This window comes from Scleropages formosus, chromosome 18 (assembly GCF_900964775.1).
Source record: "Scleropages formosus chromosome 18, fSclFor1.1, whole genome shotgun sequence".
NCBI lineage: Eukaryota > Metazoa > Chordata > Actinopteri > Osteoglossiformes > Osteoglossidae > Scleropages > Scleropages formosus.
The window spans coordinates 12442709-12470038 of record NC_041823.1 but is presented as its reverse complement, the minus strand read 5'-3'; the positions used below and the strand labels follow the sequence as shown (position 1 = coordinate 12470038).

General features: G+C 44.0%; 2 protein-coding genes across 5 annotated transcripts; one reads left to right on the top strand and one right to left on the bottom strand.

Moving 5' to 3' along the window:
- Positions 1-326: 326 nt before the first annotated feature.
- spmip4 (sperm microtubule inner protein 4) lies at positions 327-4392 on the bottom strand. Its single transcript, XM_018740621.2, has 7 exons — positions 4304-4392; positions 2559-2749; positions 2227-2306; positions 1550-1712; positions 1328-1422; positions 824-1028; positions 327-625 (listed from the first exon to the last, which is right to left on the bottom strand). The coding sequence occupies exons 1-7, from the start codon at positions 4390-4392 to the stop codon at positions 327-329; spliced, it is 1122 nt and encodes a 373-aa protein (XP_018596137.2).
- A 7559-nt stretch (positions 4393-11951) lies between these two features.
- pde11al (phosphodiesterase 11a, like) lies at positions 11952-26067 on the top strand. 4 transcript variants are annotated; one of them, XM_029245899.1, is made up of 20 exons: positions 11952-12877; positions 13686-13844; positions 17537-17626; positions 18156-18296; positions 18426-18490; positions 18654-18774; positions 19050-19125; positions 19211-19278; positions 19372-19464; positions 20401-20451; positions 21886-22032; positions 23058-23165; positions 23262-23371; positions 23473-23563; positions 23930-24030; positions 24636-24713; positions 24902-24965; positions 25063-25137; positions 25572-25655; positions 25800-26067. In XM_029245899.1, exons 1-20 carry the CDS (start codon positions 12077-12079, stop codon positions 25962-25964), a joined length of 2688 nt encoding a protein of 895 aa, XP_029101732.1. In that variant the 5' UTR covers positions 11952-12076; the 3' UTR covers positions 25965-26067. The 4 variants fall into 4 exon arrangements, with proteins under 4 accessions (XP_029101732.1, XP_029101730.1, XP_029101731.1 ...); XM_029245897.1 differs by having other exon boundaries at positions 18642-18774; XM_029245898.1 differs by having other exon boundaries at positions 18426-18492; positions 18650-18774.
- The last annotated feature ends 1263 nt before the right edge of the window (positions 26068-27330 follow it).

The following is a 27330-nucleotide window of genomic DNA, read 5'->3' as shown; positions in this document are numbered from 1 at the left end:
TAGCAACAACCTGAACATGCAGCAAATTCACACTTAGATGATAATCGTGATACAAGCAGTCTCCAATTTATTATGCTCCCTAGAGAACTAATAAAGAAATAAAAACCATGAATAACTACAGTATATCACTAAGAGTCTCTGGCTTATTTAAAGTGCATTGATTGCATTGATTGCATTTTTGATTCAAAGTTTTCTTTTTAGTAAGCAAGTGACATAATCTGTGCCTGCAACTACCGTTTATGACCAAAATAGTCACTCAGAAGTACTTCAGCTAAATTCCAAGGTCTTCCAGCAAACATGAATGGCTGTTCATGTTGCTCTGCCACTCAATCATGGAAGTAGTACGAGTTGAACCCGTAGAAGCAGTGCCGCTTTCCGGTGCGTATGCTGTCTCGCAGGTCTGCTGGAGAACCCTGAAGGCTTTGCTGGAAGCATCGATGGGCTTCTGTCTTGCTGAAGGAGTCCTGGAGCGCCAGCAAGATGGATCGGGACCTGGAGAGAGGAGCCCCAATCCCTCTGTGGGAAGATATGGGAGGCGACCATGGGGGTCCGCTGAAGCTGGTACAAGTGATCCTCCTTCCCTCCCTCAGTTCAGTATCAGACCAAGGGTGCCCGGTGGCCAGACCTGTAGAAGGAGATCCAGATTGGATCAGGCTCAATAGCTTGTTCAACCCTTTGGTGACCTGCTTTTTGCTGGAAGGGAAAGCCTTGAATCCCAGATTACTGACAGAATTTCTCTCCTGTCAATCTAACAGTGCCAGTCCCAGTTCCAGCATTTCCACCTCATGCCCAAACAACAACCACTGTCCAATTCTATGAATACCTGACATAATGGGTGTCCTTTTATGGCTGTCATTTTGGCTGCCTTGATCAGTCCTCTCAGGGGAGGAAGATGCCTGGTCCGTGTGACCATCATATTGAATGGTAGGTGGACAGTGATGCTGCAGGAAGTGATGCCCTTCACGGATCCTCTGCTTGTAGCCATTCATTGGTTTGGCAGGTATAAACTGAGGATGGGATTGCTCCCTCTGTAAATCACACAGGCATCAATCATTCTGGGACTTTCAATGAGACAGACAGACAAACAGATAGATAGATAGATAGATAGATAGATAGATAGATAGATAGATAGAAGACCTTTATTAGACCTGAGGGGAACTACACTTCATGGAGAAGCACTGGAATCCAGCACTCTCTTAGATCCTGCAGTACCTAACAGGCTGACTATGAACATCTGCAATATGAACTAGCCACAGATGCTTGCATACTACAGAGCCACAGAGACGAGAGATCAGGAATGATCTTAGGTGGGCTGCACACAGCTTACCAGCTGGACTATATAGGGGCTGACACCAGCAACCATTGCGATTGTCTTCTCGTGAAAGTCATCCAGCTTTATTGGGTTCATGGGTCCACTGCCTGGGTACAGGGGAATGTAAATGTGCACTATGTTTCTCTGATACCTTTTTACAGAACAAATCAAGACAAACTGAATGGGAGAGAATGGGCAAATTGCAAAGCAAATCGTCAATTAATGTGTCCTTTCCTGTGAAGTCCAGCTGATGGGAGGTCACCCAACGTGAACGCTCCAGGTTGCGCAGCATGCGAGCCGTCCGCTCGCACAACGTGGCGCTCCAGGGACGGAGGGATGGGTTGGGGCAAACAGCCTTTGGAGGGGGTGGGTAGAGGACTTCACTTGTCTTTGCTGGTGACTTGGAATGCAGTAAGTCAAATGGAAAGTGGAAGATGTTTCCTTGAACTGCTCATCCAAATTCCACATAAACTAACCCTAAGCCTCATCTGAACCCACAGCTCAGGAACTGTGAAATACTAGCATTACCCGCTGCACCACTGTACACCTACTTACAGCTACATAAATTTTTAAAAAGTATGTCTTGTCAAATACTTCACTATGAATTTATGTATAATATTTGATTAATAGGGGGGTGCGGTGGCGCAGTGGGTTGGACCACAGTCCTGCTCTCCGGTGGGTCTGGGGTTCGAGTCCCGCTTGGGGTGCCTTGCGACGGACTGGCGTCCCGTCCTGGGTGTGTCCCCTCCCCCTCCGGCCTTACGCCCTGAGTTGCCGGGTTAGGCTCCGGTTCCCCGTGACCCCGTATGGGACAAGCGGTTCTGAGAATGTGTGTATTTGATTAATACCTGCCAAATCAATGAATGGCAGAAAAGAAACCCACTGAGTGCTAATGTGTGACAAGAGCTACTTACATGGTAGAAGCCCTGCTGTCCTGGCCAAGTGAGGGCCTTTTCCCTGCCGACCAAATGAACTTCATGACGGAAAGGAGCACCTATATGTAGAGCACAGGTATTTACTTTGGCTTCTGACTGCCCACTATAAGCACTGTGTGTAGAAATGCAAGAGTACATCACTCTCTGTCTTGTACCCTGTCTGTCTCTCTCATTTTCCTTTCCTGTCTGTCGAAAGTTATACGTAATACACACTCACAATCTGCCCCTGCAATTTTTAATAGTAAAAACAAACTGAACAGAGTACAAATTCACACTCAGTCTAGTTCTGCTTGTCTTTTCCACCACCTCACCCTTGGTCTTGCTCAGCACAGTAACATCCTGAGCACGGGTGGGGATGAGAGGGTTCAGGGAGGATCTCGCTGTGGAACGCACTCCAGTATCCGCATCGTCCGGGGAAGAGAAGGTGGGGAACAGGGCAAAGCGGGAGATGTGGGATTCAAATGGGTGTTGCCTCTGGATGGGAGTCTTTGTCAGCTTCTCACTATGAGTGATGCAGGAAGCAGAAAACACAGTCAGGGAATAGAGGGCATCGCAGGGAATCACACAGTGAAGTCATTGAAAATCACTGTTTGTGAGGGTCACAGGAAGTTGCAAAGAGGGTAAAGCCAACCCTGTGACATACTAAGAACATCAGACAATTAGGGTCAGTAACACACTATAAAGAACAGGGATGTTGAGATAGGGGAAGACACCACATAGTCAAAAAATATCCAGTATGTAGAAAGAAATACTAATAACTTCTAATACACACACACATTGTCAGAACCGCTTGTCCCATACGGGGTCACAGGGAACCGGAGCCTAACCCGGCAACAGAGGGCGCAAGGCTGGAGGGGACACACCCAGGACGGGACGCCAGTCCGTCGCAAGGCACCCCAAGCAGGACTCGAACCCCAGACCCACTGGAGAGCAGGACTGCAGTCCAACCCACTGCGCCACCGCACCCCCTCCTAAATCAAACAATTTACTGAAAAAAATTAACTGCAGTGAATTTAAAAATATTTATTTATTTTGTCAGCAAAGCTACAGACTTTAAAAATAGCAATTTGAGCTTTGGATAATTTCTGGCAGATGGGTCTGAAACTACAGCTTTTGGCATTGGACTGATTTTGATTTAAAATTTAACTACCTTTTTTTACAGTACAGTTTAGCAGTTTAGCAGTTTAACAGTTTAGCTTGTTAATTCAAGAAATTCATTGATCACACTTGTCATGAGTGATTACATTGTTTTTATTCAAATGAAATATTGGCACAAAATGCTGGACAGGGTATGAATGATGCGGAATACAGTAAATACACTAAAATTACCTGTATCCTGTGAAAAGGCTCAGATGTGTGTGTGTGTGTGTGTGTGTGTGTGTGTGTGTGTGTGTGCGCGCGCGCGTGTGTGGGTTGGCCCCATGGATGGCACCAAATAAAATTAAATTCTGAGCGCTGATTCTTATAACAGTACATGGTTTTACTTCCCTTGCTGTCATTAAGTGGAACAAATACTAGCCAAAAGAAATGATAAAAATGATAAAAGTATTATATTTATAACAGTATTACAAATATTAACCAAAACAACAAGAGCCACAGCGCCATCTGGCGACTAACAGTAGCACAGCCAGTTCATCAGCGCTATTTCACTGCTGAGATACGAACCGCCTCCTAGAAATAGTAAAAATGATTTCTGATTTGGCAATAAATTAAAAACGTGCAGCAACAACTGAACTTACAGCTGGTCAGTAAGGTAGATATTGCTTTTCTTCCTGGATGTGAGGTCAGAATACTGCATGACTGCCACATTTCTGGGAGCAATAGCAAATTATTTTAAAAAATAAACACAGTCTCCAGGCAGTGCATCTTACTGTTTTCCAACAAGGAGGTGTGTTGTGCTTCTTCTGAAACATGGGGACTTTTTACTTATCAGAGGTGGTGTGTAATGAAAATCCCTGATTTGGGAACTGGTTAAATGTTTTTCTACGTGTTCAAAGTGAAGCACAGACTTTGCTCATAGCGATTTGTGTTTGCAGTGCTTTATGTTTTTCGGTACTCAGGTATGACGCTTCCACCATAGCTGGAGTGCATATGGCCCTCGGTACCCCCAGGGAGCTGCTGTGCCCTCTGTGGGGGTGTCGTCATGTGGCTCATGCGGTGTGTCTTTCTCGATGGGGGGCCTCCTGCCTCTGAGCCACAAATTGCTATGCCTGCTGAGAAATGAAATTCCACATTTCAGCCTAAAAAATAAAAGAATATCAAAGAGTATAACATTATTTGATGCTTTTCTCCAAAGCAACTTACAGTGCAAAGCTACATAATGCTGATTTACCCGTTTATAACTTTTGTAGAAGGGAGTAAGTTCCTTGCACAAGGGCACTGCAGCACTAGGTGGGACTGTAAACCTGTGACCTCCCTGGGACTCAAACCCCAGACCCACCGGAGAGCAGGCACAGGCCAAACCCACTGTGTCACCGCACCCCCCCTCCTATGAACTCAGCTGTGCTAAATCTGCAAGTAGTTTTCACTCATAATGAATGGTGACCTGATGGGAACTGTTGTTCTGGGGATTTAATATAATAAAATTAGGCTAAATAAGATGATTAATTTTCAGTTACAAGCCAATACTCAGTATTCAGTAGGACAAATATTATACAGAGACCAATCTCCAGAGTCACAACACACTCTGACAGCTCTCCAGGGACACAGGGACCGAGAATAGGAATGCCCTACATGCACTGCCTTCATAGTTCAGTCATCACATTTAATGTCATTAGTGCATTCATACTCCGTCGCTGTGTTTTCACTAGACATGCAGTAGTGCCATTTTTTCTTTTCACATCAACAAAGTTCAAACTCTGCAAGGGCAGAAACGCACGGCTACATTACTTCACAATAACATGCAACGTTAATAAAAGACTCGCAGTCAAAATGTATTGGAATATAACATTTGTTGGAGATTTTCCTGACAATTCCGAAGGTTTTGAAACTTACCTCAGCTGAGAGAGGTAAAATGGGTTAGCAGCTGCTCCCTGGACCAGAGACACCTGAGAGGCGGGCGCAGAGTCTCCTCTATCAGCCTTTTGAATGGAAACTCTGCAGAGTGTCGAGTTTCCTATCTGAACAGACACTAATCAAATAAACATATTGCATCGGGACGAATCACTGCCATTGAGTAGTTGAATATATTTCATCCTTATTGTGTGTATTCCCGTTTTCTGTGTATTCTTATCGGAACCTGCAAACATTAAAGAAGTTGCTCAAGAAAGCCACTTTAATTATTACAACTGTAGCATTATGAGTACTATTTGTATACTTGCCTCATCCATTGGTTATACATGGGTAAGTAGAGTACATGTACAATTCACACCAAAATCTGCATCGCAGCATTAAGGATGTAAAAACACAAAAATTCTGCCTTCATGACTGTTAGTATCCCTATATGGACCGGATTATTATTAAGGGAGAATTTCAGTGATGTAATAGTTTCCATTTACAGATGTTACTGCAGTTACTGGGGTAATGGTTGGCAAATATCAATCAATTACAGTTGTACTGTCAAGAAATCAGTTAATCTGATATGCCTTAAAGTAGTGAGATATTGTACATAATTTAACTATTTCACCAGAACTTGCCTACTGCTCCCAGTCCTGTCCAAGGGAAAGGTGTAGTCACAGTCCTAGAAGGAACCGATTAAATCAGTAATAACCTTTTAAAAAAACAATCTCTGCTAAGAATGAGTGGTCTCTGTGTTAAGGTTTTCTGCATCTCTGAGTGTCTATATCATGGTTGGATGGATGAACTCAACAGCCAGTAGAGACTCACGGGATGGCTGAAACCCAACCAGGCTCTTTGTCACTTGTTTGCAGACATCCGAGACATCTGGGCTCCAGTTACCGCTCCTGGCTCTCTGTCCAGGGCGAGTATCTCTTGTGGTACTGATGGTGTACAGTGTCCATGTTCAAAGAAGCACCAAACAAATGCACGCATACACAGAGAAGTGTGTTAGATATTTTTATCTTATTAATTGCTGTCTCAGTAGCATTAGCAGCATGGATACCGATACTCACCATAAACCAGGAATAGCAAAAAACGTTATGTGTTACATTACAGGTATGATACTCCTACTTGTCTTAAGTAGGTACTTAGTTTACATTATCCTATTTCACATAACAATAGCTTGCACAATTAATGTTAAAGTTGACCTTGTTCCTTGCGTAAGGAGAACAGCAATTATGTGTTGTATTGATGTAAATTGGTTACCTCCAGAAAAAAAGTCATTAGGACTGAAGTATATGACATAGGGTGAGATAGGATATTCGTTATTGGTCAACAAGCAGCAGTGATCTAGAAGGAAACTGATTAGTCTGACAAACATCAGTTTTTGCATGCTGCTTTACGCTCACATAAAACAGTGGATTTTATTTAATAGATGTTCCGGAACCTGAAGAAAAATTGCAAAAATATAGTAGAGTAAACCTAAGTATTTTGTTTTATTCTAGTAGTACAAAATATGGATGGATGTGCCATTAAGTCAAAGCCAAAAGAAGAACAGGTGTTTAAAGAACGTGAGTGAGTGAGCATTTTTAGGAAAAATAAAAAGCTGATTTTATGCTGTTTGCTTAAGTATGGAATGGCCACACAGTAATACAGTTAATACAGTACTTCCAAGGGGCATCTTTTGCTGCAACAAAAGAGCCCTGTGTTGCCAGGTTAGGCTCTGGTTCGCCGTGACCCAGCTAGGGACAAGTGGTTTCAGACAATGTGTGTGTGTGTGTGTGTGTGTGTGTGTGTGGTCTTAATGCGGGGGGTGTGGTGGCACAGCGGGTTTGGCCGGGTCCCGCTGTGTGGCGAGTCTAGAGTTTGAGTTCTGTTTGGGGTGCCTTGCGATTGACCGGCGTCCTGTCCCGGGTGTGTCCCCTCCCCCTTCGGCCTTGCGCCCTATGTTGCCGGGGTACGCTCCGGTTTGCTGTGACCCCACTCGGGACAAGCAGTTGTAGACATACAGTAGTCCTAATGTAGGGTTGCAGCGGTCCACAGCTTATTCTGGAAACCTAGGGCATGAGGTGTAGAATGCCCTGGAAGGGATGCTGACCCATCACTGGCAGCCACCCCAAAAAGCACACACTGACTTTAGTATTCACATACTACAGGTAATTTTATCCCAAGAATCCCATAAATATTACCCATTTATAGAGCTGGATATTTTATTGGAGCAACTCAGCTCGGGTGCCTTTCCGAAAGATACTGAAGCTGAGTCCCTTGACTTGAATTGGCAATAATGAGGTTAAAAATGTCCTTAACCCACAAGGATAAAGGAGGAACATACCAGTCCAATGTTCAAGCAAGTCTAATTCTCCCCCCGACTATGTTCACGTTTTCAGACTTGGCTTGAACAATGACCATCTACTCTGCTCTCTTTTTAGAGAGAAGCTAGTCTCTCTAAGTTGCAGTATTTCTCTTGCATTATGAATGCTTCATACCTCAAGGTAATTCCTCCACTCAAACTCCTTGTTAATATTCATGTTTGGAGAACTGGATTGATTATCTCCACAGTGTCAAACTCCTGGGTATCTCCAAGCCCAAGGATGCATTTTGTATTATTGCCACAAGTTCACTGAAGCACTGAAGCATAAAATATCCAAAAAAAGAAATCAAATGAGCAGATGAAACATTTAGGTGTTTTAAGTAAAAATGCAAAAGAGCATTAATTCATGGACAATTTACACACTGCATTCATCTACTTATATCAATAATGCATACTTTTTTGATGTGGTCATTTATTTTCCACAAATCAAAGCCTTCTGCTTAAATAAGATTGTTTTGCTTTGATGTTTCTCACTAAGCTGATGCAATTCTTCCAAACAAAAATCCTTTCTCCAGTCTGAGAATATTATTTTCCATACTTTTCAAAAGGTAATTAAATGAATTGTGAAGGCAGCAGATATTCTGGGAGTTTCTCTCCCTCAGCCGAGTCAGGTGTGATTTAAGTCTGAAGTTTCAAAAGACTTCTGTATAGGGTGGTATGGTGGCACAGTGAGTAGCGCTGCTGTCTCAGACCGCCTGGGTGGTGCAAGAGGACATGGGTTTGATTCCCTTTCAGTCTGTGTGGAGTTTGCATGTTCCCCCTGTGTCTGTGTGGGTCCCCTCTGGGTGCTCTGGTTTCCTCCCACAGTCCAAAGAGATGCTGTTCAGGTTCCCTGTAGTGTGTGAGTGACAGAGAGAGTGTGTTCCACTGGTGTAGGGATGAGTGACCCAGTGTAAGTAGTGTATCAAGCAGTGTAAGTCACCTTGGTGAATAAGGTGTGTGGGCTCATAACACTACATAGAGTTCATTGGAAGTTGCTTTGGAGAAAACCATCTCCTAAATAAATAAATGTAAATGTATTACATGTAAGGTGGTGCAGTGGGTTGGACTGCAGTCCTGCTCTCTGGTGGGTCTGGGGTTCGAGTCCTGCTTGGGGTGCCTTGCGACGGACTGGTGTCCCCTCCTGGGTGTGTCCCCTCCCCCTCCGGCCTTACGCCCTGTGTTGCCAGGTAGGCTCCGGTTCCCCGTGACCCCGTAAGGGACAAGCGGTTCTGAAAATGTGTGTGTGTGTGTGTGTGTGTGTGTGTGTGTGTGTGTGTGTGTGTGTGTGTATATTACATGTACCATTCCTCTCTCTCTTTCCAACACTTCTCACCATGGGAGGTGGAGTAGCAGGAGTTCTGTACCCATTCCTATCTATCATTTGGCCAGTGCAGAAAGTGACTACCAGATGTGTCCACCTAAACACGGGGGAAAAAAAGAAAATCTAAGACTCCCATATGTATCATGAGATTGGTGAAAAAGAAGCACCAAATTAAATACCTATAAAATAATTAGTTGTCCAGAGGAAGAGGTTTGACATTCCACATTTGACTTGAAACTCCACTCCGAAGCAAGGACTGCAGTCCCCTGGAATCTGGTTATGACACACCGGTAATTACATCTTTTCTTCTGTTTTTACATATTACTGAGCTGTAAATTTCTCTTGGTTGAACTGAGAGCCAAAGACTGGTCAAGGAGTAGGAATCCATCTGGACAAACTGCAACAGGTGTGATGGGATACTCCTTCTCCTACCTCACAATCGCTTCTGAAGTGTGCTCCAGAACTTAGACTTCTTCCAGCTAACAAAACAGGACTTTATCCAGGACTAGAACCAGCAACCATTTACATATAAATTTAGCAGACACTTTTTTTTCAAAGTGACATACAACTCTAGGTAAATCAAAATGCACAACACAACTAAAAAAGAGCTTCAGATAGAGACACGTGATTATTGACAATTTCTTTGACTGATACCAGTGTTATGGGGGCAATGGGTAAATCTGGGATTGCTGTCCTTCAGCTGAATATTTTTTTCTTTTTCAATCACACTTCTTGCTGTATTTCACAGGATCATGGTACTAACCTTGAATTGTCCCAGTAAAAATTACTCTGCTGTATAAATCGTTATATAATCATAAATGACTGTACCTTGTAGGTAAATAATTATAAGTAGCTTAATATACACACTTATAAAAGTGTTAGCTAAATAAATTTAAAAACAAAAAAAAATTATAAACTGAGTACCTGTCTATGGAATAGAGACTTGGGTAGGAAATACAAGGACAGTTATGGTTTGATGCAAATTTATGCTGCTGGTAGGAGATAGGCAGAGAAGTGGATCCAAAAGAGATGTGTTTTCAGACCTTTCTTGATTTTTTTTGAAGGCATTCAACAGTTCCGAGGGAGAGGAGGAGCTCATCGTACCACATCGGAACCCAAACAGAGACTTGCAGACTTTTGATTTTGGACCCCTTCTGAGTGAGACCACCAATCGTCCTGATGTGAAAATGTGCAGCGCTCTTGCCGGGGTCTGGTGAATGATCAGATCCTGTATGTACTGGAATGCAACTATCACGACATTTACCACAAAACCCAGGGCACCGATGTTCCCGGTGAGACCGCATACCTCAAAGACCTTATTCAAGTCAAAACAACAGGTTGGATGCTCAGACGCGCACCAGTCTTTGTTCAGATCGTAGCTGGACTGACACACAGAGTCCATGCATGAAGGCTGCATGCAGCAGTGCTTGCCTGGTCTTCCAGAGAACAAACTGAATATTTTAAACTACAATTTGTGCAACTCAGTGGAGCCTCTTGCGTGTCTCAGAGGCTGAAGTAAGAGAAAAGACTGCCTTGGAAACCCAGCATCCTCCTCAGAAACAGGGCTGCGAGTGCTGCACCCTGACAGCATTAAAAAGGCTCTGGAGGGATATGCTGGGCTACATTTTAACTCTCAGCTATAAGATTTAACAGAAAAATAATAAAGGTAGTAATTATAACAACGTCTAATTACCACACAGGGAGCCAAAAACCATTAGGATTTTTATGTGCAATATTAGTTAAGAATGAAAACACAATTTTAATCAGTATGCAGATAATAATGAAGAGCAGTGGCATTTGTAAATATTTCATATTTGCTCTCTCCACAAGCCACTCTGCATTGCTGAGACCTGGGGGGAGCATTACCGAAGTGATGTAGAAGAGGAGTAACTGGTTGTCTGCAGTGTGCACAGGCAGTCTCGCACGCGCCGGGAGTGTTTGTTCAGCGCGGCTCTCTAAATGTTGCGTTCGAACAAAGCCTTGATTCTGTGCCACCATACCGAAAAGAAAAACCCATCCTGATCAGCATCACATACGCTGAAAATAAAGCAGTAGAGGATTAACATGGGGGGTGCAGTGGCACAGTGGGTTGGACCAGGTCCTGCTCTCCGGTGGGTCTGGGGTTCGAGTCCCGCTTGGAGTGCCTTGCGACGGACTGGTGTCCCGTCCTGGGTGTGTCCCCTCCCCCTTCAGCCTCATGCCCTGTGTTGCCAGGTTAGGCTCCGGCTCCCTGCGACCCCACATGGGACAAGCGGTATCAGATGATGTGTGTGTATGATGATAATGGGATTAACATCTAACGGCCAAGTAATTCCCAGTGTCAAATATTCCAGGTGGTCAAAATATCTGTGATGTGGACATAAAGATGTCTTTCTTTGAACAACACTAAGTTTGTGCAGTACAATCTTCAGTGTACATATTCTGTGGTTGGATCCAGTTACAGTCAAATTCCTCAACCGGATGATAGAGTTGTCACTTTGTAATCAAATGACCCAGGGTTCCAGTCCCACTCCAGCTACGGTGGTGAGGGTACTTACCCTAAACTGATACAGTAAGGATATCTTGCTTTATAAATAGACAAGTGTGATGAAACTGTCCTTTTCCATCTGATTGTGAGATTAAGGATTAGCAATTACGTTACTTGATTAATAACTAACACTGCAAGCCAAGTGGCTTCAAACAAAAGTGTCGGATAAATATTGTGAAATGATAGGAAGAAAAAGTGGAACTAAACTTGTGTGTGATGATACTAACACCGTGACCATGTGCGTTGTTTGTATGGGAAAAGGGGCCCAGCGCCGCTCCTTAGTTATTGAAGCCCATCACGGGTGTTCTTAGAATGTGTGGAGCGACACCCTCCTCCCCACGCAGCGCCCCAGCTGACAGCTCGCCTAGGCTATATAAAGCGCTGCGCATCTTGGGCTCCCTTACTGTACCGCGGACTCAATGGAAGCGCCTGCATGCGCTGCATTTTTGCCACGAACATGATGATGGTCAGTGCAGCCGGAACAGGTGGAAAAGGGTTCGATTCCCACCGAACGCATGAGTGACGAAGCGATCTGTGCGAAACAGAAATTCTCCGCTGTCCACGATGGTGACGCGTGCGCGGGACTAACAGTTCTTGGCAAATTATTAAGTTCTTAGACTCTCTTCGGAGGATGACTGCGTTCGACTTCTCCGACGTAGAGGCGTTTCTGGACCGGCACCCGGACCTCTTCGAAGAGTACCTCAGTAGGAGAGGCAAGCGCGCTCCCGGGAGCGCGTGGCCAGGGGAGCCTCGGCCCCCGGCGGCGGGGCCGCTCGCCCAGGACAACAACAACAACAAGAAGCGGGGCGGCACCGCCGGGGGGGACCCCGACGCCCCCGCGAACACGGACGGGCTGCAGCGGCGCGCCTCCTCCCACACGGAGCTCCGACGCAACTTCGCGCGGTCCAAAGCCATGACCGCGCACCGCACCTACGACGAGCGCGTGAGCCAGAGCGCGCGCGAGACACGCTCCAGCGTGCGCCGCCGCGCGCTCCTGCGCAAGGCGAGCTCGCTGCCGCCGACCACGGCGCACATCCTGAGCGCGCTGCTCGAGTCGCGGGTCAGCGTGCCGCGGTACGCGTCGAGCGCCATAGACTACAAGTACCGGCTCAAGGAGTCCAACGAGAGGGAGTTCTTCCTGGAGCTGGTGAAGGACATCTCCAACGAGCTCGACATGACCAACTTGAGCTACAAGATCCTCATCAACGTGTGCATCCTCTTGGACGCGGACAGGTGCTCGCTCTTCCTCGTGGAGGGCCCGGCCCACAAGAGGACTCTCGTGTCCAAGTTCTTCGACGTGCACTCGGGCACCACGGTGCGACCCTCGTCCAGCGCCGTGGACTCGGGCGAGGTGCAGGTGCCCTGGGGCAAAGGCATCATCGGCTACGTGGCCGAGCACGGAGAGACGGTCAGCGTCCCCAACGCGTACGAGGTGGGTCGCTCAGTGACAGTCGGTGCACGTGGGAGCCGCGAGCGCGTCTCCGTTCGCTGACGTTTCTTGGCCAGCGCAGCTTTTTCAAAGTAGCGCTCCGGACCGGTGCGCTTTTTTTTTTTTTTTCCTGTAGCAGCCCATCACTTTTTGTGACACCGGTTTCATTTATTATTATTATTATTATTATTATTATTATTATTATTATTATTATTATTATTATTATTATTATTCATAGAGCGCTCTTCTCACTCAGTTACACAGCGATGAACAAAGGATCAGAAACATAATAATACAAATAAAAGGTTGGTTATATATTAAATTACTATAATGACTATATTCATTAAAACTCTAAGTAAGCCAGCTAGAGAAGAACATTATTATTATTATTATTATTATTATTATTATTATTATTATTTGCTCATTTAGCAGTTGTCCTCACTATACCTGAAACAGAAATTTGATGCTGTCTCTGAAATTTACTTTTGTGTTTCTAGTTTATGGCTTCCTGCACAGAGAGCATTGTAGGAGATCATAGATGTAACAGAGTTGGAGTGTGTCCACCCGGTGTTGATGCCAGCCAAATGTAGTTGTGTATAACTCCTCCGATTGCTAGTGCAAATATCTGTTAGTCCTCCAGTACCTGACAAGCTGTTACACTCCTGGCAGTGATCAACACAGGCTCTCAATGACTGTTACACTGCAGGACTGAGTCGTGCAGAATTCAGTGTGAAATATTCTGGTCCAGAGCAAAAAGAAATAACAAATATTACATTACTGTATGTGGTATGTAATTGACTCTGTCCCCCAGGACCATCGGTTCAGTGATGAGATTGACAAGCTGACAGGGTACAAGACTCAGTCCATCCTGTGCATGACCATCCGCAACAGTGATGGCGAGGTCATCGGTGTGGTGCAGGCCATCAACAAGAACCCAGGGGGCAGACCCTTTACGGAGGATGACGAGAAGGTGACCCACATCCCGCCTGTCTTCTTTTCTTCTCTCCCAGCTCTGTTACTGAATGCAGAGGGCAAAGCCATTGTGAGAGCCTTGCTCATGGGTCAAAAGAAAGATTCAGCACAGAACCACACTGATGTGCTCCATTCTGAGTCCTCAAAAGTACAGGCATGCTGACCTTTCTGCCTGCTGGTCCCCAGGAGGTTTCAGACAGACCGATTTCTTTGTTCAGCGTACTCTTTGGAAGTATATCATATCTAGATTTCATGCATTCAGTGTATTCAGGAACCGGGGAGGTGTTCACAGGTACAGTGTGCTGGCTCTTCTCCCTGGCTATTGCCACCTTTTAATTCACGTGCACCTTGTCCTTTTAAGAGCATGGAATCTTTTTACTCCGTTTCAACCAGAATGCATTTATATATTCCGCATTATTCGGTCTCTTGGTAAACTGTCAAGATGTAAGATGCATTGTGGTTTAATATTTTATTACTATTATTGTTATTAGGTGGCGTGGTGGTGTGGCAGGTTTGGCTGGGTCTCGCTCTCTGGTGGGTCTGGGGTTCGAGTCCTGCTTGGGGTGCCTTGTGATGGACTGGCTTCCCATCTGGAGTGTGTCCCCTTCCCCTCCAGCCTTGTGCCTTGTGATGCCGGGTTAGGCTTCGGTTCGCAAGGGGGAAGCGGCTCCGGTTTGTTGGGACAAGCGGTTTCAGAGTGTGTGTGTGTGTGTGTGTGTGTGTGTGTCTGTCTGTATTGTTATTATTGGTAGTAGTAGTAAGTAACATGTCTCTTTGTGAAATGTCCACAAATAGCTTGCTGTTACACTGTAGACCCAGTAAATTGAAAAAAACAACTATGAAGTCATAAATCTTTACCTAATTTGTACATGTATATATAATTTAGAATAGAAGAAATAAGTTAAAAATAAAGTAGAATTAAATGTTAGCAATATTGATGGTGAGGAAGCCTGTGTTTACTGGTTCATGTTTGGCGCTGCATCCGTGTGACTGGAAACAGCTTTGTGGTCACGGGACCATTCAGAAAACGCTACAGATTGGTGGGCGATTGAAAAAACCCTCAGTGGACACACAATTCAAAATGACTTTCAGCAGGAAATAAATCATGTTATTAATTGTTGTTTGTTCTGTTTTAATGTGTTACACAACTCTCTCCCTATGACATTTGGTCTCAGGGTGATTCTGAGGTGCCTTGGGATGGGCTTGGGAAAACTGTAATTTTCCCCTCGGTAAACAACGAAATAAGAAATTTCAGTTTTATTCTTTGGTTTTTCAACATTCGGGCTGTTTTCAGGAACAAATCAGGACGGCTTAACAGGAGGAACCTGTACATGCAGTTCATTTTTCAGTATTGCAACCCCATAGCTGCAAACAATAAGACACCCTGAGGAGGCCCAAGGGCATCTTTTAATGCGACACACCTTCTTAGGTTCTCTGTCCATTAGCTGGGAAATAAAAATTACCAAGGGATGGGTTCCAGCTTGTTTATATTGCTGCAATAATGAACAATATTACACAATATGAAGAATTTAAATGTTCTTTATAGCTATAATACCACAGATAATTTGCAAGTTTTAGGACAGCAGCCTAATAAGCATCATAGCATGAAATAAGCCTATTTATATACCAACTTCATTGTCTCTCATCAGTCAAGTCAGCTTCACAGAAATGCAAATCCAGGGAGTAACTGTGAAGCTAAAAAAAGTACAGCCGCGTAATGGATTAGCTTCAGTCCTGCCTTTGCCCGGTTTTGGTTTTAACCTAAAGGGCTGGATTTATAGTTACTCAATTTAAACCAAAGAACTCTTGTCCAGGAACTCAGAAATCAGAAACTTCATTCAGAGTTCCAGCTGTGTTACTGGACCCCACAAGTTATACAAATTACTTTTACGTAACAGTTTAATAAACCCCCCCCCACCAGACACCAGTGGTATGCTAGGATGGTTTGCTTTTACGGAAATGTTTGGATCTTTTGAGCACAGTGACACTTTTGTTTTTGTTTCCTTTTCACTCATTCATTGATTCGTTTGTTTGTGTTGTTGTTTTCATTTTAAGCTTCTGCCTGGTGTATTGGGCAGTCCGGTGTCATCTGGTATTCATCAGCTTTTTAATGATGCTTTTCAGACTTTCCTGTTTTCTACTATCTCTTAATATTTCCGTCTGTTTGGGTGCGTGGAGTTCACATCAAATAAACGAGACTTCCAAAGTTCTCTGTGGCATTTGTTTTAAGCCGAATATTCAACATTACATTGTTACTCAAATGGACACTGCAATTACTTTTTGTGGGTCTCTGTGTTCTCTTTCAGCCAAAATCAATCAGTCCTTTCTGTCTCTCATGTATAGTTTTAAAGGGACCCATCCATGTTAAATTAATCATTATAGTGCAGCGCATCACATATTCTAGTTTCATCAGATCACATCTCATTGCATCAGGTTTCATATACTCAGAGAATATTTACTTCTCACCACCGAGTTATGATTTCTGTGCTTAGCAAAGATGTGCTTGTTATTTACCTCAAATGAAACAAATGCAGGATTACTAATTAGCAAACCCCTCGAATGCCCCGAGAAGTATCTACCCTATAATTAAACTTGTAAATATAGCTGTGAGGGTAGCAGGAGGCATAGCAGATAAGGACACTGATTTATAACCTGAAGTCTGCTGATTCCAATCCCACTCCCTCAGCTGCTGTAGTGCCCTCCAGGAAGGTAATTACTCTGAATTGCTCCAGTAAAAATATCCAGCGGTGCAGATATGCAAAAAAAAAAAAAATCTCTAAATCACTTTGGAGAAATGCAAATTTGAAACCCACATGAACCCAACGTTCACCCTGACCCCATTCTATCACTGTAAGCATGTGCGCTGTGCATTCAAGGCACTGAAATCCTCTTGGCTAATATCAGCTGCAATTTTTGTTCTAAATGCTAATATGGTTTATAATCTGTATTTTAGTATTATCTTGAAAAATTCTGAATTGTCATGGCACAGCCATTAATTCTCTTTCACCTATTTTACTGCTATCTTCAGGACAAGGACTTTCAATATTTAAATATTTAACACCAGTTACTGGATATAAATGGTAGGATCATATACCGCACACTCAGTCAGCAGTGTCCTTGTGTCCTGTGTGGCAACAGGTTAGTGATGTATTTCACTGCTTTCTGACATTTTCCCACAAGGGGGCAGTACCATGTTATACCAGTAAATGTTCTACATAGTTGCTTAAGAATTAGTCTGCAAAGTATCCTACTTGTTATCTTGAAGCACCCATCAAGTTCTCTTTTTTTTGCCTTACAAACAATCAGATGTCTTGCTCTGAGATCTCATATGTATTTCATTTGTCCCTAAAGAAACATGACATTGCTGTAACATCCTTCAAACTGGCCACCCATTTATTTCTAGGGACGATATTCTGATTGTTCGCCACCCAGTCTGTTACTTTCAAAGCCTAATCAATATTTAAAATAAGTGTCAGCTGATCAATATTTAATTAAAGACAATGCACCCATGCTTTGAAAGTATCAATTACCGGTAAGAGAACGTGGCTAGTGAAGATGCAAAAAAAAATTAAGAGATGTTTGTGGTGAAGGCAGACTCGTGGTTTTACTTCTGCTTGTGTTTGTTTGTACACAAGGCGATGCTGCTGCCTGTGTTCTGTGTTCTGATTCCTGCCTTCGCACCATCTTCAGGTGCTGCAGATGTACCTGCCTTTCTGCGGAATTTCGATCTCCAACGCCAAGCTGTTTTCGGAATCCCGCAAGGAGTACGAGAGGAGCAGGGTGAGAAGGGCTCCGCAGTCTGCCGGCTACTGCCTCATAATAATGCAGCCACCCTCTGGCAAGTTACACACCAGGGCCCAGTAGGTTTGGTTTGTTTATTTTTGTGTATTCACAAGCCGGTCGGTTATTTAATTATGGAAGGCTCCACGGGGAACTTTGGAGGGCAAGGCCAGAGTATGCTGTTTTACAAAACAAAAAAGTCAAAATATATAGAAAACAAGCCCAGTCATCAGTTCTCTCATTCAGAAAAATACTAATGAATTTATTCATACATGGTTTAATATTTTCCTTGTACTGAGGATGCACTGGTAGCTGTTGGCTGTCGAAAGGGCTGAGATACAGGCTGTGCTGACAAAGATATACCCTATAATACCCTGTAATATTTAGGTAAAATTTATGGAGGCTGAAACTGAAATGCTTTTTGAGACCTACCTGTTTATTTCTGGGCTGTATTTGATGGAAAAAATATATATTTTACATATTGAAGTGTGAACAAAGAAACCTGATGTAGTGTCTGGGGCTCTGGCAGGCCTTGTTGGAGGTGGTGAACGATCTGTTTGAGGAGCAGACGGACCTGGAGAAGATCGTGAGGAAGATCATGCAGCGTGCGCTGACGCTCCTGCAGTGCGAGCGCTGCTCCGTTCTCCTCTTGGAGGACATCGACTCGCCTGTGAGGGAGCTCCTTCCTCCCTCTCCGTATCTACGCCTGCTCGGCCCCTTCACATCAAATTCCGTGTGCCCTCCTCTCACCGCTCCCCCCCTTCCCTCCCCTCCGTCTCCCTCGTTGTGTCTCCTGCAGGTGGTGAAGTTCTCCCAGACGTTTGAGCTGATGTCTCCTCTCTGTAGCGCCGATCACGAGATCAGGTGCGATCTACACTGTTTTCCCTTAAATACATACGGTAATACATAGAATATGCCAGTGGCCATTTCGAACAACACAGGCTGAACATTGGGATGACTGCAAACTTACACGCCGACGGTCTTCTAGGTCTTCTAACTTGTCCGTGTGTCTCCTTGACAAAGTCAGCATGGAGAAGCTGTCCTGCTCCGACTGGCTGATCAATAACAGCATTGCAGAGCTGGTGGCATCCACTGGTCTGCCCGTCAACATCAGCGACGTGTGTCAGGACCCCCGCTTTGATGCAGAGGCATGCGCCGCTCAGTAGTCACGCATAGTAACCCTAGTAGCCTGTAGTAACCCTAACCTTGACCCTAAGCCTAACCTACTGTACATGAACACACACAGATGTACACAACTGGTGTGATAAACACACACAAATAAATGTACACCATGCCCACGAGCACGGAAAACAATGCCCAGAAACATAAATACAACGTATACTTCATTCACACCCAGTTGTCGACCTATAATTGTGTGAACTTCACACTTATGACATCTTTAACACGGTGCTGTCTTTTGCAGGCAGACCAGGTATCCGGGTTCCACATCCGGTCGATTCTGTGTGTGCCCATCTGGAACCGCACCCACCAGATTATCGGTGCGTCCTCTGCCAGGGACCATATCCATTCTTCAGCCTAGTTCCTACTCTGCTGGCAAGTAAAAAAGGCATCTCTCTTCCCCAGGGGTTGCCCAGATCCTGAACCGTCTCGACAGGAAGACATTTAATGATGCGGATCAAAGACTTTTTGAGGTGATATGCATTTTAGCAGCTGGCTGAATATGGTCACTTTGGATCCGTTCGGATTATGGCGTGCTAACGAAGTTGATCTTTCTCTCTCTCCAGGCCTTTGTGATTTTCTGCGGGCTCGGAATCAACAACACAATGATGTACAACCAGGTGAAGAAGACTTGGGCCAAGCAGTCTGTGGCACTTGATGTAAGAGTTGTCTCGCTTCCCGTGTCTCACAGGGTCTCACTTTCCTCTTGGCGAGAACCAGTATTCCCAGGCTGACCGGCTCATTTTTATTCATGTGGAACAACCAACAGCATGCCCGGCTACCATAAATATTCAGCCTCTCTTCATTTATTCATGGCCAATATGCCTACAGTACATGAACCTCTCATTAAATGATAACCGGATGTGTAATCAGATCACACGCTGCACACCCCATGTGTCCTGTGCTTCTTTGGTGCCTAATAAAGGAGAGGAAGAGCAATCTGTCGGGCCTCGGAGCACAGATATCTTACAGGGAGCTGATCCTGCGAGAAAAAGTCGAGCAAATTATCACACTGCGAGAAACAGCAGAATCAAACAAAGTGTGGAGAAGTTGAGATCCAGCAAAGTTTAACAGTAAAACCAGCTGTTTTAGAACTGATTAATGACAATTAAGTATTAGCTATGGTTTGAGTGGTTGCAGAGTTTTGTTTTTAAGTATTTAAGTATTTTTTATATTTAAGTAGTTGATTGATTTGTACATGTATTGGTAGAACAGTGGGTAGTGCTGGTGCCGCACAGTTTCTGTGCTGTGGGTTTGGATCTAGGACAGACATGTGTTTCTAGTGGATTATTCACTCTGAATTACCCACAGGGTGTGTGAATGTGAGTGAATAAGTGCGTGATTTCCATACGGTGACCTGGCTTTCTGTTCAGGGTGTAGTCCTCTTAGCTCCCAGTGATTCAGGGATAGGCTTTGGACTGCTGCGACCCCACATTGGACAAGCAGTCGTCAATAGTGAATGAATGAATGATTGAGTGAGTGAATGGATGTACTTTTTTTTCTGTAATACAGTTTACTTTACTCCACTGCCAAACTTGATTATTGTGAAATATGCTAAAGACACTGACTGGCTGTCCTACATTCTGTTGACTCAGATGCTGTCCTATCATGCCACTTGTTCCAAGGTAGAGGTGGACAGGCTGAAGGTAACTATAATAACCACATGGTTTACATGACACATCGGTCATACGGTCACTTAAAAATGAAATGGTCAAAAATCAATACTAAAATGTTATATAATGTTGTTTATTGCTGCATGTGGTAGATTCAAATAATGCTACAGTCATTGTCTGCCATTACCGCCATTCACGGCTAAGGACTTCACACTTTTGTGATCATGCCACTTTTGGATCACTTTCACTAATGTTCACTTTAGGGGAACCACAGTCATAACTACATTTTAAATCTAACATTTTTGAACAAAACTGCATGAAACTTGAAACTTGACCTACCAATAATAACACTGACATACAGGCAGCTCAGCTTGTGTGTCTGCATTGTTTACAATGAATGAATCTTTATATTAATTAAATTTCCATATACAGACTTAAAACCTATATTAAAAATTTATACCTGACATTAAATAAAAAACAAAGGATTTCCAGCTTCCGCTTCATAGTGTTAAATACTATGGCTGCACCTGTGGCCAACAGTCTAGGAAGTGGATGTGGTCACGCTCCTCCTTGCCACATATATTTCAGGTTTTAAAATTCGATTAGCAACTTTGCAAAATATTTGTAATATGTAATGTGTTCTTTCAGTAAATGTTTTCGAAAATACCTATATATTGCCATTTCCGACCTGTTTCGCTAAAACGATGCCAGTCATAAGTGCTCGTAACATGGGACATTCACCCCAGTTGCACTGTTGGCGGACAAGGGGAGTTGCAAGTAGAGCTTCCATCCCTAACCCGCATGCTAATTGGGCAATGAATATTTCTTTTTCTATTTCAGTTGCTTTATTTCACCTTTTTTGTCAGTGTATGTGCGGTGTAGTGTATTAAAAATTTAACATCAATCTACTTTGGGATTGCAGTGATCTACATCACGGGTACAATGATGCTGCGGTGCATTGTGGATGATTTGTCTATGCCGTCTTGTCTAGGAAAGTCACCGCAATCCTTCTTGGAGAATTTTATTAAAGCAAGAAGTTTCTCTCCAGCGGTCTGCGTTCGTGATGAATTATAAAACACAACCTACCCAACGCAAAAGAGGAGCTCCAGAAAACCATGAAGCCTGCATGTGTCAGACACAAAGGATCTCAGAAAATCATACCCTTGTCTCAACTTTAAATTTCACCTGCTTTAATTAAAGCTTATTTTCAAAAATAACAGAAATAAACTAGATAAAATAACCGGAGGGTGGTACATAGTTTTGTTGTAAAATTATTTGAAAGTGTAGACATGTGAATTAGTGTAAATGAGTCCGTCTTTTCAGTGGTGGCTGCACTGAGATACTGCAGTATCTGTGGTCGATTTGTAGCGTTTTGTTCTGGTTGCTGACTGCTGTCACATCTGCGATGACAGCATCTGGGGGAACTGTGTTTCTGCTGGTGGACCATGATTACGGCCCTATTTCCAGGCAGCGAAAATCCCCTTGAGCAGCGAGCTGGGCATAGACGAGTTCCACTTCAGTGACTTCTCTCTGGACGACGACGCCATGATCACCGCATCCCTCCGCATGTTCTTGGAGCTGGGAGTCGTTCAGAAGTTTAAAATCGACTATGAGGTAAGGTCACTGTGTGCGGTGCAGCAGTAGCCCTGGTCCATTGGCAGGGGCGATTCCAGGATTTTTTAAATGAGGTGGCACGGTGGGCCGAGGACCAGGTCGGGGGGAGCGTGGGAAGTCTGCCGAAGTTACGTTAGCTATGAAGCCGTTATACCATCGAGGGTCATCTTTACTAGGGCAATCATGGCTTCGGTAGCCTTCCGCCATCGATAGGCTACATCACTCACTACTGTTGCTGTTATCTGGAGTTCACCTTTGCATATTTTTGAGGCAGAGAACGACAACACCTCAGTCCACATATTTCAGAATATATAAGTGAGTGTGTTCATACCGTGAACAGAGACGTGGTCTATGGTCGACTCATGTCTCTACTCCTCGTTGAAAAACATGGTACTGTGATTCCACACTACAAATTAGGCAGCGATTGACAGCGTTCTGATCCAATGGCATTGAGCAGTGTCAGACTGACAGTATTCTAGCCCAGTGGTGTTGGGGGGGTACTGGGGGGGGATCATATTTCAGGGGGGGTCGGTGCCACCCCTTTAGACACGCCCCTGTCCATTGGCTCTGTGTTTTTTATGTAATTACAATACAGAGAGGAAGAAGATACTGAGCATAGTTCTCAGAACCAAAACTGATGTGAAGCAAAGCATGTGGAGTTTCATCCATGCAACATCACTGTGTGTATTCTTGGTGTTTCACCTTTGCTATTCACAAAGGCACTGAAATCATACAGTACCAGTTAAAAGTTTGATTACACCTGCACAATACCTGCATGGGACGGAGTGAACAGCAGAGTGCAAGCAAAGGAACCCACAAGTGTTCCACCTCTCTGGGAAGTGCTGGAGAACAGCTGAGAAAACGCGGAGCCTAGTTTCCTCATAAAACCTAAACACTGCCCTTTGTGAAAGAAATACTTTCCGGTGAAAGTACTCAAACTTTTGACTGGTTTTGTATACTATATATAAACTGTGGTGTTTCTAATGAGAGCAGGATTTCACTCAACAGTGTTTTTTCTCATCCAGGTCTTGTGTCGCTGGCTGCTTACCGTGAGGAAGAACTACCGCACTGTTGCTTACCACAACTGGCGTCACGCCTTCAATGTTTCCCAGTGCATGTTTGTCATGATCACAGTGAGTTTGTTGGTCGATCCGATGGGAGATGTTTTGCATGCGTTGCTCTTTGGTAGCTTCTGCGAAGTACTAAGGTGTTACTGGCTGTCTCCGCAGACAGCTGGCTTCCAGGACGTCCTGTCAGACATGGAAACTCTGGCGCTGATGGTGGGGTGTCTCTGCCATGATTTGGACCACCGTGGCACCAACAATGCCTTCCAGGCTAAGTGTGTCACCAGAACGCATCCTGCTACGGGAATGCAGAAGACAGCCTACATATGTAACATAACTACTCAACCCTGACACATCTCTGTCTTGTCTATTGCAGGTCCGGTTCAGCTTTGGCACAGCTGTATGGGACGTCTGCCACCCTGGAGCATCACCATTTCAATCATGCTGTCATGATTCTTCAGAGCGAGGTGACTGTGGCAAACAAATAATGGCAAATAAACAAAGCATCCAAATGGCCAGCTTTTATCAGTTGCCAAACACCAGGCAACAAAGGTGGACTCATCACTTACTCACCTTGTGGCGTTGCATTAATGTCAGAAAACAAATCAAGTTGTAGGTTATAACTCATTTCCCTCTACCAGTGTAATTGTCCATGTTTTGTTGTGAGTGAACTGCACTTTTTTGGTCTGCACACTGTAGAGGGATGAAATTGTTGGGTTTTCACATTCAATAACAATGGCATCATTTAAGAGATTTTAATAAGGTGAAATTGAATTATATGGCGCGCTATCAAAAAAACAACCTTTGTTAATTTTGCGTAATTGCTTTTCTAGGGTCACAACATTTTTGCCAGCATGTGCTCTGAAGAGTACAGCAACATGATGCAGCTTCTGAAACAGGCCATTCTGTCTACTGATCTCACCTTGCATTTCCAGTGGGTCAACATTACTCCAGAAGGATCACTCTTGGAAGTCTGGCTTGAGATTCAAAATAACAGCATTCCGTATCACCCGCCCCCCACATTGATTTTGTGTAAAATATTTAACTAATAAGGGGGGTGCAGTGGCGCAGTGGGTTGGACCGCAGTCCTGCTCTCCGGTGGGTCTGGGGTTCAAGTCCCGCTTGGGGTGCCTTGCGGCGGACTGGCGTCCCGTCCTGGGTGTGTCCCCTTCCCCCTCTGGCCTTACGCCCTGTGTTGCCGGGTAGGCTCCGGTCCCCCGTGACCCCGTAAGGGACAAGCGGTTCTGAAAATGTGTGTGTGTGTGTGTGTATTTAACTAATAGTTGTGATCGATACTATACAGTTATTATCGTCACAGAATTTCTGTTACTGTTACTGCCCGAAACGGTAATGTGATTGTAGTTGCTGTAAATTCACTGAGAAAGTAAAGAATTCCCAAAGCCTTTGCAGCTCCAGGGTAAATTGAAGGAAGCCTTCAAAAAATTAAATGTAAGCTTAACTTAGCTGTAAATATACAGTATGCTATACTGTATCACTGCTGTGTGTCACCCTGTGCTCTTTCTGTGGCTCTTATTTAAGGAAAAGAAGCAAGTTCTTTGAGTGCGTTCTGTCTGGGGAGTTCAGCTGGAGCAATGAGGAGCACAGAGAGATGTTCAGGTGAACGTTCATTCCGTTTTAATGCTCACAAACTCATTTGGAAGGCATTTCCTTGACAATGAATGTAAGAAAAGTGACCCCCCGGTGAGTCCGCAGTCAGTGGCTCCTGCTTTGGGATGTAGATTTTTTTTTTGCTATAACCTGTGGGTCTCCAGTACTGGTTCTAATGGAAAGTTTGGCCCAAATAGGTCCATGATAATGACAGCATGTGACCTAGGGGCCGTAACCCGACCCTGGGAAATCTCCAAACAGGTTAGACACGCCCTGTGAATGGCTTTTGTATTTTTTCCCGCACTCTTTCGCTGTGTCAAGGTTTGGTACCTCCTGGTTTCCACTTTTGTCTTTCCAGGTGGCAGAGCTGGTAACCAGTGAATTTTTCGAGCAGGGTGACCGGGAGCGGTCAGAGCTAAAGCTGACACCAGCTGTAAGTATGAAATTGACCTCAGTATACAAGGGATATAGTAATATTGTTATTTCAAAACTCACGATCACTGCACCTATGTTATCAAACTACTCTCAAGCAAAAATGGAGCGATTAAATTGTTGTGGAATAGACAGAATACACAGTGTGCACTTTTAAAGTTTCTCTTACAACTACTCCCACAAATGTGTTATATGTGATGTTTGTTTTCTTCTGTAACCCTTTGAAGGCCCAGGACAAAGTGCTATATAACTATACATCATATTGTACCATTTATGTAGGGGTACTGCACAAGAACTTGATAAATAAATCCATCTGCAATGTGGAGACTTTAATTTGAAATCAAAATGTTTGGTAAAAAAAAAATTGAAGTTTGGGAAAAGTGGTAAATAGCATCAAGCTTTTTTCCTTTTTCTTCCCAATTTTTTGCCCTGTAGGCAATCTTTGACCGCAATCGGAAGGATGAGCTGCCTGCTTTGCAGCTGGAGTGGATTGATGGGATTTGTAAACCTCTTTACCAGGTGCAGAAACCATCTGTGTAATTCCTGATTTCACCATTTCCTTCCAATTTATACGGATCAAGGGCACTGCCAGCATTAAAAAAAATTAGCCACCAAGCGGCATTATGCCAGTGATACCTTGTCATACCTATATTATCTTCCCAGGCTTTGGTGACTCTGAACAGGAAGTTGCAGCCCATGGTGGATGGCATCAATGCGAATCGAATAAAGTGGGAGGAACTGTCCTTCATGAGTCAACAAGCACAGGGAATATTCAAGTCTAGCCTGCAAGAAGAAGAGGAGAAAGTTGCACAAGAAACTGAAGCTTGAAGAAAAAAACAGACTAAAGAGCAAGTGAAGGGTATTGGAAGGTCTGGTTATGGCCGCTAGCTTTGTGCTGTTTTCCCACTTTGCAGACTGGATTTTGTTTTTATCCAGGTATCTTAACGCTCAAAATCTCTAGGATTTTACCTGCGTTGTAGCCATGTCAACACCAGTGATCTGTGGGAACTTAGCTGTGTGACCTCTAGTTTATCAGTCTCCTACATATTGGTGACTTGTGGGATTTTAGCTCTGCAGAGCTCTGTGGGAATTCAGGAGTGCTCAGATAACTAGGTTGTGATAAATCTGTGGGATTTTAACTGCACCCGATGCAGAGTGCCTGCAATTGCCACTCCTCTGCTGTGTTCGGTGCATGTTCAGTACAGCTTCAAATCAAACTTTTTTTGCAATCGGTCATTTTGGCAGCAGATTTAACTTTTCAATCCAAAAGCACACAGGCATGTCATCACTTTCATGTAAAATGTAACAAAAATCTTCTGAATTTGGTTTGCTTAATTTTTGTTTAACGCCTACTGTAAATTACAAACATAAACTGGGATTTAATACTAGAGTGCAAACTGTGTATTTATTTTATGACTATGGATAATTCATCCCATGAATTTTATACATTATGCGTACATGTGTGACAGTCGGTTGTTTTGGAAACATTAAATGCGGATTTGACATGTGCATGGGATAGCATTGTAGGTCTAGACCAGCATGTGACTGAAACTGATATTTGTATATATGACACCTGAGATATCAGCCTACTTACCTTTTCATTTACAGATTCTCCTCGACTTACGATGGTTCGACTTACGATTTTTTGACTTTACGATGATGAGCTGGCAATAGACATTCAGTAGAAACTGTGCTTTGAATTTTGAATTTTGATTCTGATTTTTTTCCCGGGCAAGCAATATACAGCGCGACACTCTCTCGCGAATCTGGGCAGCAGCAGTGATCCGCATCTGCCACGCGGCCGCTATACAGATACCCCCTGTATCTATTTTGTGTTTTGTGCATCCGTAATGTCACAGAAACGCCCAAACGTGTCTCTTGCTACTGGTGAAGAAAGAAGAAAAGGGTAATTACTCTTGAGGAGAAACTCAAAAAAATTGCCCAGGATGAAGGTGGCAAGCCTGTAATAGCCGAACGTGTATAGTAGGTTCTGATGTTCGGTAGGTTACAGTAGGTGTATTAAATGCATTTTCGACTTACAATGGCTTTCGCGGAACGTAAACCCATCGTAAGTCGGGGGGGACCGCTTGTATAAAAACGTAAGTGTTGGCTATCATTGAAATGCATACGCATATGTGAATTCATCTTTTGCAGTGAAGCTGAACATCATGGATTTGTATATAACAATAAATGG